At 43.1% G+C, this 14,181-nt stretch overlaps 1 protein-coding gene across 3 annotated transcripts in view; it reads left to right on the top strand.

The window, feature by feature from the left end:
- LOC148401609 (neuropilin-2-like) overlaps positions 1-13,008 on the top strand; it is a 40,095-nt gene extending 27,087 nt beyond the window's left edge. Inside the window, exons 12-18 of one of the 3 annotated variants that reach the window (XM_088368353.1) lie at positions 2,653-2,727; positions 2,806-2,910; positions 4,564-4,829; positions 5,144-5,240; positions 6,362-6,394; positions 10,536-10,598; positions 10,667-13,008. In XM_088368353.1, coding sequence (XP_088224479.1) covers positions 2,653-2,727; positions 2,806-2,910; positions 4,564-4,829; positions 5,144-5,240; positions 6,362-6,394; positions 10,536-10,598; positions 10,667-10,971 — 944 coding nt within the window. In that variant the 3' untranslated portion in view covers positions 10,972-13,008. Of the gene's footprint in view, positions 1-2,652; positions 2,728-2,805; positions 2,911-4,563; positions 4,830-5,143; positions 5,241-6,361; positions 6,395-7,827; positions 9,851-10,535; positions 10,599-10,666 lie in introns of those variants that run through there. The other 2 variants (XM_088368354.1, XM_088368355.1) reach the window with 2 other exon arrangements.
- Positions 13,009-14,181: the final 1,173 nt, after the last annotated feature.

Below are 14,181 nucleotides of genomic sequence, written 5' to 3'. Positions count from 1 at the left end.
GCGAGACAAAAACAGATATGACCGATAATGACATCATGCCCCATTCAACTTGCATGTGTGACTGTTGTGTTTTTTTTTTTTTTTTGCCTATTGTGCTTGATGTGTGCAGCACATATAGATCATCTCACAAATTTAGAAGTAAATGGAATGTACCTCCTGTCTAATATTGAGGGTCACATCTTGTTCCAAACACTGAAGACAGTCTGTAAATCATCCATTTTTTTACTATTCACTTCTACCCTCGGTTATGCGTGACTAGGTTTTGGTCTCCATTTCATATTTTTAACCTGATACCTGACTCCTGATGCTGTTTGTAGTAAAAGCTGTGATACTAAAAGTCAAATAAGATCCATCTCAGCATCCCAACATATGGTTGCACTCCCTCCCCCGAGGCCATGTGCGTGGGTTCATAATGTTTTTAAGTATTTTCTCTCATCCTCCACATATCTTCACACACCCACGTATATTATATACGCCCATCACTGCTTTTGCAAATGTACTCTGTCCCAAAATCCAAAATGCATGAGGGTGATTTCAGTCTGCTTACAGGTGCACCGCTGCAAATTAAATGTCTGGTGCCACCGCATCACAACATAATTAGGGATGGTGACGGGGAAAAAAGTAAATGTTTATTTCAATTGTCTCATGACCATTTAGTAGCAAATGCTGGGTTATATTATAATGGAAATATTTTCCAGTGTCACAAAACAGTCAAAACATGGCACAGTACTGTGCTTAAAAGTTTTTTTTTATGCCTGCAAAACTGCATCGTATCGTTCCAAGCTCGGAAAAAACATTTTGTCCATTCTCTGCTTATTATATTTTTCTGACAAAATCAGATTCCGACTGATTTAGTCTTGCTGGTGTTAACTCACGAGCAGGTGCACCAATTTACAGTCCTCTTTAGATCCAGCTCCAAATGTTACTGTCTCATTTCATGCATGACGATGGTTTGCACCATCAGCTGCACCTGCAGAAGGTGTAAGAAGGTCACTCTCTAAAGCACTTTCTGTACTTGTACGGTATGTGAAATATTCCTTGTTCTCATCAGGAACTCGGCAGGTCAGGCACGTTCTTTGCACATAAACATCCACAGGCACACAATCACGCAAGTCGGTCTTATTCCCATTGCCCATGACACTCCTGTCACCCGGGAAAGGTCAACACATTTACACTGTGACCTTTGAAAGTGCTGTGCTCTCGGGAGATGGAGAGAATTTTAATGGGCTACGAGATGTGTTTTGGCACGCATGTGTGTATTTATTCACCAGCAATAATCAGACATTTAGTTCATTCCAAGGTCTCACACCTAAACCTGAGGGAGCAAATAGTTACACTTGATTAAAAACAGCAAACCACAGCAGGAAAAGCAAAAGGAAACTCTTGAAGCATCCTGCCGTAACGTCTCAGCACGCTGACGGATAAGTGTCTCATTAGGTGGTTAATGACTGGCATAAAGGACGGGGACATAAATGCAGAAGTCTTTGCCAGCTGCGACAGCGCTTTCATGTCAGCCATCTCGCCAGTTGGGGATTGGTCACGGTCCCTTTCACGGGAAGTAGACCAATTGTGTGTCATGCTGCGTTTCTTCCCCTCAGTGCCTTTCATGGTTGTTCAAGGATGTCGCAAGTCATTCAGAAAGAGAAGTCGTCGTCAATAAGAGGCTTGTAATTGGTGTTAAGCGAGACAACATGAGCTATAACTGCAGGGAACTTTACTGTTAATTGAATACCTCAGAGATGAATGAGAATTTGTATTTTTTTGGCAAATTTGCATTTGTATACAACTGTACTGGCTGTATGCCTAATTTTGCGGCTGCAAATTCAAATAGTCTTATGAACGTCCTGACTAGTCTCCATAAAAAAACGAGACTAGAAACTTAAGCCGCATGATTTGATCATTGGCATTACCCCAACAACTATATACACTTGTCAACTTGACCCATCTGCTACCATGATTTTTTTTTTCCCCACTTTACATTCTGCCCACAGCCTGCTCAGCACGTGTGCACAACACGTGGTGTGTTCTAATGAGTTAGATTGTAAGCACATTTATTTACAGGGTGTTTGCTTTGCTTATAGTTTTTTTTTCTTGCAATGGATGTGAAATAATTTCGGACATACCAATAATGTATGTTAGTCATTGAGCCATAGAGTAAAGGGAGACACCTGTCGATGTGTGTGTTATACACAATGACATATAGGCTGAGATTTCTCAAACTTCAAATAATGGATTTGCCAAAGGAGCTGATCATCAAGGAATAGCAAATATAAATCTTTTTCCATTTGTGCCACACCATTGCTTTGCCAGAACCAGTTGCCAGGCAACCAAAGCTGAGAAGTGTCAGCCAAGAAATAATCTGCCACATAACCAGCCTACTATGATGCTCTCAGTTGTCATTTTCTCACTTTTAAATGTATGTGTTGAAATAAGCACCAAGGGGTGTATTAGTCCACACTTGTAAACTCGAGCTGGTTGGTGGCAACAAAGTGTTATCTTTCATGTATTACTCGTCAAGAATGTAAAACACCTTCATTATCCAAAATGTGACGTGAAAATTCCATTCAAATTGCCGTTCGTTCATTAAGCCCTGATTCATTCTAAAATGCTCGTTAAATAAAGTTGAGTTTGATGACCCTCTCGTTCCTGCAGAAATCACCACGCCAGCAGACACGGCGACACCCACACTTCCTGCTCAGACCACCACTGTCATTGCATCCACCACAGGTAGCTCCAAACTGTGCTAAAAAAAAAGGAGCTCACTGCTTGTTAACCCTCATGGTTGTCCTCTTCTCTCCTCCACAGCGGCTAGCCCTTCACCAACCGATGGTGTGTGTGACTTTGAGCACGGTCTGTGCGGGTGGATGCATGACCCCAGCGCCCCCCTCCTCTGGTCCCTACACAGCCATGGTGAGTGTCCTCATCCACCTCTGCCTGCTCAGCTGTCAAGAAAGCTGATGTTGTCTCCATGTAGTGAGCTTTTGATGGACAAAAGGTCGACAGGGGAATTGACAGCAAACACGATGTAGCTTCGTAGAGTAACTGTTAGCGCCCCCAATGTTTCTATTTACCCCAGAGAGTTTTATGTGTCAAAATTCCATTTGGTCACAGAAAATCACACTCGCTCAAATGTATTGAATTTATCACCGAGTCGAGACAAGATAGGCTTTCTTATAATTAAATAGTAATTTTTTTCTCCTCCTCGTGCAACTTCACTGAGTTCTTATTTCAGTGTGACCAAGATAATTATTTCAATTGAAAATAAACTTAGACGTGTGTGTGTGCCAGACGTGCTGCTATGTGTAAGAAACACACACCCAAACACTTACGTACTGTATGTGAGGCGGCAGCAGTTAAAAAAAAAAAAAAAAACTCAGTTGAGGGGATTCCAAAGAGATGCTCTCTCGTATTCAGTGACAGCCGTCTACCTCAGAAAGTGTATTGTGGTATTTCCAATCACTTTTTCGCTCTTTTCTATATATCAGTGGATAAAAAGTGCAAACTTTGCCATATTACAGGCTGTAGATTACTGAGTTGTTTTTTTTTCTTTAAAGCATTGCCTTTTGTATAAAGTGGAATACATGGTTTTTTTTTATATTTTTTTAATTTTTTTTTAAATTTATCTTTATTTCGAACATATTTAAAACATGAACATAGGGGAAAAAATAAATAAAACAAATAACACTTTAAAGTTGAAGGTCAAATGGTCTGGCCAAATTAACCCTATTCAAGAGAGATTTAGTTTTTTCCATCTGGAGGGAATTAAACTTTTTCTTTTTTTTTTGGTCAAACACCGCATAGTACCGGGATCCATCTGATCTCAAGGGAGGACATTTTACTCCAGTGTGACCTATTGAGCGCCACGCTGTCTCTGACGCGGGGCTTCAAAGTGACGTCTTTCAATGCAGCATTGAAGAGTTCTCCTCGGATTAGTCCAAGTTGAAGCTTAGGTGCACAAAAAATCATTTCCAGCCGTCCACAGGCACCACGTAACCTTTGAATTTCTCGCTGATGTCAAAGGTCTGAAATCCCAGTCAAGACAGGATCATTATTTCACCACAAATCACTGTTGATACCTTGTTTCTGTCATGACCCACAAGCCATCTTCTCCTCACATCAAAAAGCTCTGAATGAAACACAGTGAACATCTAGCTCAATGAGCGCAGAACGGAACAGAATACAATACAATACAATACAATACAATACAATACAATACAATACAATACAATACAATACAATACAATACAATACAATACAATACAATACAGTCCATTCCTTTTTATGCCATTTTGTTTGTTTGTTTGTTTGTTTGTTTGTTTGTTTGTTTGTTTGTTTGTTTGTTTGTTTGTTTGTTTGTTTGTTTGTTTGTTTGGTTGGTTGGTTGGTTGGTTGGTTGGTTGGTTGGTTGGTTGGTTGGTTGGTTGGTTGGTTGGTTGGTTGGTTGGTTGGTTGGTTGGTTGGTTGGTTGGTTGGTTGGTTGGTTGGTTGGTTGGTTGGTTGTACTACATGCTAATGATGGGCAAATGAAGCTTCAAGATGATTCATGAACCCGTTGTTTTCCAGAGCTCAACAGTCACCTGTATATGGAAGCCAGCCCAAAGACGGAGCAGCAGCCAGCTCGCCTCCTCAGCCCCGTGGTGCCGGCCGACACGGGACCTGTCTGCCTCCTCTTTTCGTACCAAATGTGGGGGGAGGCCCAGGGCCACCTGAGAGTCCTCTTACGAGACAGCCACAATGAGGAGACCCTCCTGTGGACCCTAAAAGATGACCAGGGCCAAGTCTGGAAGGAAGGCCGTACTATCCTGCCTCGTTCACCTAAAGACTACCAGGTAGTGATGAATTCCTTGGCTGTATGGAAGCTTCACATGCCGTGCAGGCAGCTAAAAGAAGCCACACTTTGTTTAGAGTTGCATTTTTAACATCCATCGCGCTGATGTTCTCATAAAATAATAAGTTGCTTGCAAATAAGGAGGAAGATGATCGCAAGTATAGTTGTTGCTTTGAAATTGCAAGCACTCCATTAAGTTTTCATCAAGTCTCTCCCTACTTCTTGTCCCCTGTGTTCCCTTCTGCCTTCCTCCTCTCCTTCCATCCTTCCTCTGTTCCTCCCACTCTTCTTTCTTCTCCCCGCTCTTGCTTTTAGGTTGTGATGGAGGGCTTCTTTGCGCACGGCACGAGAGGACACGTCTGGATTGACAACATCCACATGAGCTCCAACACGCCGTTGGAAGAGTGTACACGTAAGTGGCACACGCCCAAACGCATCGGTGGGCCGAGCTGTACTTTTCTGTTCTTAATTTGAGCCACCATCACCATCACCGTGATAAACACCCACGACATTCCTCCACAAGCATCTTTAGAGAGACGTTGTATTCCAAAACACCCACCTAGTACATAGATGAAAGAGAAGAAGGAGGGGCAGCATCTAAACTCCTCCAGAAAGAAGAAGAATAGGAAAAGTAGGCCATAAACGCCCCGTGGGCCCCCGCGATGCTAATCTATGTTTCATTAGATTTCTATTCTTCTCTTTCTCTTCCTCTATCTCTTATGCGCACAAGCCGGTTGTATTTGTAAACAGAGCTTTTCCCGAGCTGTCAAAGGGAATTACTCGACAGGCTGTTTTCCAAAGTAAACGGCGGAGCGGCTGGTGCGAGTTCAGAGCCAACGCAGCCTCCTTAATCTGGCCTGAGTCGAGGCTTTGGAGAAGGTCTTAAGCAGATCAGAGACCAAGCTGGAGGTGCAGAGTTAGAAACCTGCTTGGCATCCATGCTGCTTTTGCACCAGACTAGCCAGTGTGGAGAAGGAAAGCATCTTGTGTTTGTGTTTTCCTCTCAGCATTTGCATCAGTCATGGAGTGGAGTCTAAACTGCTCAGCAGTCAAGGAAGCAAAAAAAAAAAAAAAAAAAATGACAGCCAAGCTTGGCTCCTTTGACACTCCCACAGCGTGCTGGGATGCTGCTTATCAGCTAACACGGTAGATTTTTTTTCACAGTACGTTGGCGTTGCTGCCACAGGCGCCACTTCCCAAGCCCCCTCCCATCCCATGCATACACACGCACCACATCTTTGTGCTAGCAATCAAAGTAACTTCCCAAAGAGCCCCTGCAGATCTGATAAACATCTCGAAAATGCACGCGGTTCCCAGCTCACACAAATTGCATTCTCACAATGGAGCTGAGTAAAAGGCCATAATTCGTGTGAGCTGTCTCAGGAATTAACTTAAATTTCCTCAGGAGGAGTTTGGTAGTCTTGTGACATTTATTTGACATTTGGCTAGCTTTTCCCTCATATGTAACTCTCTCCTTCTCTCTCTCTCTCTCGCTCTCCCCTCGTCACCCGTATCTTCGGCCTTTCCTCACAGAACCCATCAATGCCTTCTCTCCAGATATGACCGGTGAGTGTATGATGTCACTTACTCTCTTGGCCTTGCTGCTTCTGCTTGTTAGTATTGCACCAGGCTGTGGGTTTTTGCTTGGCGGCACCAACACGTCTCGGCGACAATTTAAGCTGCACAAACTATCACATGGCCGACGGTTTCAGAATGAACGCAAATGCACATCTGAAGAAAAAAATACTACACACCCACCTAATGAATGCCAGATTGTGTTATATAGCTGAGAATATGATTATTTTTGCTCATTTATTGTGTCCCAGTACAAACAATTAAGTACAAATGTCGGGTGAAAGCAAGCAGTCAGATATGAGAAAATATCTTTTTCATGATCTCGCTTTTCCGGCTCACAGGCCCAGTCTGACGGCTTTTAAATAACTGTCTGCCTCATGAAAAATATTTAGAGCATCCTGCGGGACGCTATGAGATTGATGTTTGTGCTCTGGCATCTCATAATGTTCTCCAATAAGATAAGAGCTGGGTGGTTGCTGTCTGCAAATATCACGTGTGCCCACCCAAGCTCCGCTACCCTTTTCTTTCACCGCATCTCCAACATCTCACAAAATAATATGGCCACACAGCAAGCCTGAGCGTCCCTCCGCTGTGCAACTCACCTAATGAATGTGCACATTCTGAAGCAGCAGCAGCAGCAGCCACATGCAGAAATTGTGGCTGCGCTTAAAAACCAGCTCTGCTTCTCTCCTCCAAGCTCTCTGTTGCTCTGCAGGCCTTTTAAGTTCTCAGATTTGGATCATGCTTCATTTCTTTAGTCCATGGATTGTGGATGTCTGTGGAAACTTGGACAGGAGACTTGTTGGAAAGCGCTTCTTCCCCAATAAATGGAAGAGTTCAATTCTGGGGCAACATTGTGAAAAAGCTTTTGGCTCGTGGAGGAGAGGGCTGACCTGGAGGCTGATGCATGAGAAGAAAGGCACAGTGAGAAAGATGAATAACAGAAGCTTTGTTTTAGGCTTGAAACATATCAGCAAGCCAGTTGAATAACAAATCCAGTATCAGCTCAAAGTGAACTCTGGCAGCACTTGATTCCCATGCGGTGTCTATATGCATGATAATGTCGTTGAAGGGCCTAACAAGAAGAAAAAAAAATCCTTAAATCAGTGTATGCGGATGCTGTTCCACTAATTATTTCAACTTGCTTTCACACCAAGTCAGTTGTCAAGAAATGCAACAGTTGAACAATTGGACTGATGATCTTGGTGTGAAAATTTGTCCTCCAACCTAAAGATGCATTTATGCACATGGATGCATTTGAATATTTCCTTGGCCTTTGGGTATTTTTTTTTCTCTCCACTCAGCATGCTTGTGCATGCTCAGGTGCACGCCTCCCGTTTGGGATCGCATCTTGACCAATTCGTTCAATGCAGCGCCACTCCTCTCATTTCCTGTCGGCCAATTACTGTGTATCTCTCCACCAGGGGGAGGTATTCCCGTGCCTCCCTTCCCCATCCACTGGTATTACATTATGGCTGTCGGGGCCACCCTCCTCATCCTGGCCGTGGCCATCTTGGTCCGAGCTCTTTGTTGCTGCAGACGACACCTGGCCACGCAGAAGAGCCAACAGTCGGTGGCCTATCACAGCTCTTCGCAATGCTTCCAGTACTCAAATTGGTCCTCCAGTATGGCCGCCCCAGGGGTGGAGCCAGTGCTGACAGTACGCTTGGACAGCCGGGACCGACACCGCACTCTCTGCTGAAATGAGCCAATTGGCTCGAGTGTTTGTCCGTGCAGGATGCCTGTCTGCACGTGACGTCGGTGTCACGACGCCAGTCAACTAACTCATCAGTTTACAGCTGCACGGGTGATGGATGGAAGTCTACAAAAACACACGGGTGTACTCGCTACTGGATATCGCTTTGATTGCTTGTTTTCCTCGTCGAGGAGTTTCGTATTGACGTCTGTCACGCTCTGGAGTGAAGGACTGGAGGGATTTATTTATATGAACAGTTTGTTCGGGGCGGGGCCATTGTGTGCTGTCTGGTCTCCTCAGCATGGACTTCCCCATAAATGTGTAGGCTGGCTTTAGCCAACCAGAGCTGCCAAACCACCAGCTAAAAACAAGACACCTAAGACACAAGGATGAAGCTGGCTGTAGAACTGAACTTTACCCTCGCTTGGACTTTGGCCCGCTGTAGTCGTGGTGGTGGAGGGAAGGAGGGAAAGCATCCATTATAATTTCCAAACACGCATGTGCACATTTAAGAAAGAACAAAATGCTGCTGGTAAGGCGTCAGTCAGTGATGGATGTCAGTGCTTAGTTTTGATGCTCTTATTGTCTTTGAAAATAAAGCACGTCTCTCCTATCCCGTTTGACGCATCGCAACACCCACTTGCGTTGTTCTCTACACATCTTTAGTGCCGCCTGGTTGAAAATGAAGTTGTGGGTGTTTTCAGTGGGAATTTGCGCCGGCTTGTAAATCGACACAGCTTTGTGCCATCATCCTTTTGGTGATGGAGGTGCCTACCATTCCAAGAGTGTCATAAAAAAGCTGCTGTGTATTGCAGTATATTTCAAATTCAGCCAAGGCACCATGAAAAGCAAGAACATAAGTCTGAGGAATGACATTAAGTTTTTCTTACGGCCATGTCTTTTTTCTGGGAGTTGTTTTTCTGAAAAAAATAGCAAATTGATTTTTTTCCTTCAAAAAAAGTTATTAATTACTGAGCTTGAACCTACTGCGCTATTGATTCGCTAGTAATTAAAAGCAACAAAAGAATATTTTTTCTGTATGAGTGTGCTGGCTTGCCTCTTAGCGGTCACCTATAATTACTCGGAACTGAGGCTTCAAAACGCAAAATTTCTTTGGGTCTTTTAAAACTGAACCGCACCTCTCATGCCACTCTAGGATGCACGTTGACACTTTTAGTAGCTGCTATTTTTTTTCTTCTTTGGAGTGGTTTTGGCTGATGTTGTGCTTTTAAATCAGAAGGAGGAGGGACCGGACACCTGGCTTGACACCATTCCACTTCAAGCCTCCAATATTTGTAATTAGTTAATGGACAGATAACATTTATTAAGGCTGCGCAGTGCACTTTTCCCTCCTTCTTCAGCACTTCCACCATGTTATAGCCTGCCAAGTTCAGTTGCCCTGGAAACATTTGTAATAAAGCTATTGGCTATCGCAGCCCCTCAGATCGAGACGTGTGCCTTGCCAAGCAGTTACTCCCATTCCTGTACGCCCGCCAAACGCAGCGAGTGCACAACACTCACACACTTTCACAAAAAAAAGTCTTCGCTCACTTAATGCACAGCTCTGAGGGCTAATCATTTTGATTGTTTTTAAAGAAGGCTTCGTTATCTGATGACAAATTTGCATCTTTCTTCACACCCAATGAACAGTCTTATAAAATCACTATGCTACATCTTGACTGTTTTTGACAGCAATGTATCATAATGATCTTTTCTCTAAATAATAAAGTCATATTTTTCTACAATTTCAAGAGCTGTCCATCATTGCATTTCTGTCAGCACTATTATGTAGCAGCACAAAGGTTTGTTGGTGGATTATTTTGTGCTGTGCGACAATATTAATACTCGTGGACAAATGTCGATGGGGTCCCCGTGAGGTCCCTGCGGCATTACATGTGAAAATGGAAGAAAAGAAAATGGAGTTGTTAGTTCCTCACAGCTACGATTGTTCCCACTCTGCTGGGAAAACATCCTACGTGATGTTAGAGTCTGTTTATTTATCCCGAAGAACATTTGTGATTTTCTGAATTTGTGAAATTCTGAATTTAACTGTAAGGCAGGCGTGCTAATCGCTAATGTTGGGCAAATGAAGCTTCAAGATGATTCATGAACCCATTGTTGTGTTTACTTAGACCTCTAGATGGCACTCTGTTCACCGAAGAGCTGAAAGCCCACCAACTTGCCATTCCTTAAAACCCTCACTTTAAACCAACATTGCCATCTAGAAGAGCCAAATAATACCACAACTGGTTCATGAAGCTTCATTTTCCCATCACTACATTACATTCGGGCTGGCCCATATGAAATCAAATTGCCTTAAAATGGTTAAATGAAATAAAATTTAATTTCAGGGGCAGCTAAGTGGTTAATTACCTTTGCGCGTGTAGAAATGTGTCAGTGTAAAAGCAATGAATTTTGTGTGCTTCTCTCCAACAGTCAAGACGCCTAATCAGTTTGGAGATGTGCGGCTTGACGGAGGCAGGGAACCACTGGGGGGAGGTAAGCAAATAAGTGGCTTCTTTTGAAATGGATCAATTCCCACGTCACACACACCGGCCCTGTGTTAGGTTTCCACTTTCCAGAATGGAATACAGCATCGCCATCGTTGGAGTCCCCAGTGACTCCGGCTTCAGAGAAGGACAACTCGTGGCTGTACACGTTGGACCCTATTCTGGTCACGATCATTGTCATGAGTTCCCTGGGTGTCCTCCTGGGGGCAGTGTGCGCGGGGCTCCTCCTTTACTGCACCTGTTCCTACAGTGGCCTGTCCTCACGTTCTTCCACCACACTGGAGAACTACAACTTTGAATTGTACGACGGCCTCAAGCACAAAGTCAAACTGAACCAACAGCGCTGCTGCACCGAGGCGTGAGGAGATACGAGCACATCGGTTTTTGTGAATACCTCTCACTATTGTCTTCACCTTAGTGTCAGCTCATGGAGACAAATCCCTGGACACCATTTTTTTTTTAACACAAGTGAGCTCTCCGTTTCCTATTTTGGGAAAAATGGCACAGTCAATTGTTTTGTGGTGAAAGCAACAATGTGAAAAAGACTGAGGTCAGCACGGTGGATTGCTCAAGACCTCGGACATCTCAACATATCAACTTTAGATCCCTGCCCCACCAAAAGAAAACTGTTTTTAAATGATCGTCATAGATTTGTAAGAGTTCTAGTTTTGAAAGTGCACATACTGAGTCAAAATATCGTGTTGGAAAAGGTGGTAGGCTAGTTAGCGAGCGTCTTTTTCGGCTCAAATGTGAACATGTTGGCCAAGAGCTTAGCTCCTGTGTCTGGCCCATTGACTTTTTGTTCCATTGTGGACTCTGCTCTAGGCACGCCTTTGCCGTGGTATTTTTAGTCACTGACGTCCGTCAACTTTGTATTTCTGCACTCACCCTCTTTCTGTTTAATGTTTCTGTTCTGGCCCATGGCCAATTAGCGATGGCTGATAAGGAGGGGACCAGGCTCTGAAAAGTGGGGTGAAGGTTAGTGCGGCGGTATTTTTTTTTTTTTCCATTGAATGGGAGAGTTATAGTTGTTGCAGACTGTTCTCAGAAGAGAAGGTCATGTTTTCTTTGTACTTAATGGAGAAAGGTCAAGGAGGTTTGGTGAGTGCAACCTATGGATTGCTGCTGAAGGCAGGAAAGAGGAGAAACAGAGATAGGCTGCGTGACACAACACCGACCAAGCATTCCGCTCTAAATAGTCGGAAGTCCTCATCTTAATGGTATGACCACATGCCAATGGACACACATCAAGCCTTAAACTTTAAATGTTGAGCAGACGTACTGAGAAGACACCAAGGTGAGAGCCAATCCCACTTTGGAAAAGAGAAGCCATGATTTGAAGGACCTATCCCACCATATCAGAAACTATCACTGCACAACTTTTACTCGATTTTATTTGATGTATTTTCATAAAGCAAGGTGGGCATTTGTTTGAAAACACCCTGCACATGAGGAGGCTAAGTCTCTAGATGGAAAAATGGGAGAGAACATCATGATTTTGCTGTGACTCTATATTATAAATCTCATAACCAAACACTGATATGATTACCACAGATTGTTTCGGAAATTTATCCTTCTATTCAGAGCTGAAAAGTTTCCGCTTTGCTGCTCGGTACAGGAGTTCCATTATTTTGAAAGCGACATCACCCAAATGTTATGTACAGTAAATCAGAACACAACTATGAAGTAAGCGAATGGATAAACCAGAAGTATGCACGTAACTGAGCATACTGTCTCCTGTTTGTGGCACAACAAATATTTCTTCGTAATATATCGGTGTTGCCTCCCATTGTCGTAGCCAACCTGTACAATACAAATGATTATTGTCGTCTTCATTTTCATCGTACCGCACCCCTGATTTATCATCACCGGTGTGAGTACATGGACGTTAGAATGAGTTACAGTACTTTATTTATGAAAAATTGTCTTGTATTACTCTTTTTTTCTGCAGTTTTTGGAATATAACCCCGACAAAAAAAAAAAAAGGATTACTGTACTGGGATCCCCTGAGCTGTACTATATTTGAGCCTGGTATGAAGTCCATATTTGACACAATTTTTTTTTTATCCCGATCAAAAATACACGCACACAAACGAGCCCTCTCCTCTGAGGCCCACATCTCTGGACCCCACTGACTCTCTTCAAAGTGCCTTGGAGCCTAGGGGATCCAGCTTGCCTTTGGATCCGGTTCCAGACAGTCGCATGACACTGAGAGTGACCATAATAGCGCTCCCTTTGACCTAGGAGGACCAAACACAGAGAATGAGACCTCCTCTTGCACTGCTTGGACTGCTGCTGCTGTAGTTGTTGTTTTAAAGGGGTCTTTGTACAGAAATGCTCTTTTTATGATTGTTTTGATTATTGTTCTGATTATTTAATAAAGGATTTATACCATAATGGAAAAACAAGCAAGCATTTTTTTCCCTTCACCATCTAACTTTCAAAACAGTCACTTTTAATTGGGGGGGAAAAATAAAATAATTGCACCCAAACTTATGCTCTCACATACAAATATATTATTTTGTGTTGACTGCCTGCCATACTGGGTCTCTAATCTCCCCATGAACTCCCATTAGTCTGGACCTCTGGTGGCCCTCATTTAGATCGCCTACATCAAAGCTTTGAAGTGTGTGGCATCTCAGCTTCAACCGACCCAGCAGCTCCTAACTGCACGCACAAAATTATATGGTACCTTGCAATTACTCTTGTTTCTCTTTTTTCCACTGTGCAGTCTCCCACACATGGATGCATTCATCAGCACAGTCGTTTCTCACCTAAAAGCGAAGCTTGTTAGCAAACACAGACTGTCAGAGCTTCTGCCACTGAATGCCTTTAACGGAGCACAGATTATTTGCACAAGGCTCTTGGGAAGAGATGACGAACAATTAATGAACAGGCTTAAATTAGCTCAGCTTTTTTTTTTCCTATTTTGCACTCTGGAAATGTGTTTTTTTTTCTTCTCTGTCAAACATTCAGACGTCATTGGTTATTTTCTGTCTCAGAAAATTAGAATATTGTGATAGTTTTTTATTTTCTGTAATGCAATTAAAAAAATCAAAAATGTCATATATCCTGGATTCATTACAAATATGCTGAAATATTGCGAGCGTTTTATTAATTTAATTTTTTTTTAATTGCATTACAGAAAATAAATAACTTTATCACAATATTCTAATTTTCTGAGACAGTCCTGTGCATGTAACCAGCTACTCAATGTTAGTATGAAATAGGAGCACAGGTTTGCCTGTCAGAGGTGTGCTAAAACACAAAATGCGTGGGTTGACGCCTTACAGCAGTGGTGGCAGTTAGCAGGCTGCAGTCCATGACGCGTCAGAGCAGGCCAATTACTGCCTCGGAATAAAACGCTGACACTCACCAGCTCACTAGAGGAGTGTAACGCCATCTGCTCATGAGTTTGATTGATCCCGGCAGAACAGTAATCACCACATCACACAAATAAATGCCAACGGGAAATTACCCGAGTGGCCAGATTGTCATTGTTCCGTGCCACCTTCTGTTTTCTCATGCAAGTCTAACTTAACTTTAGGTTCTTGTGTGAGTGTTTGTGTGTA

Source organism: Syngnathus floridae, chromosome 2 (genome assembly GCF_059516105.1).
Source record: "Syngnathus floridae isolate MCC-2025c chromosome 2, RoL_Sflo_1.0, whole genome shotgun sequence".
NCBI classification, from domain to species: domain Eukaryota; kingdom Metazoa; phylum Chordata; class Actinopteri; order Syngnathiformes; family Syngnathidae; genus Syngnathus; species Syngnathus floridae.
This window is presented reverse-complemented; position numbering and strand designations above follow the sequence as displayed.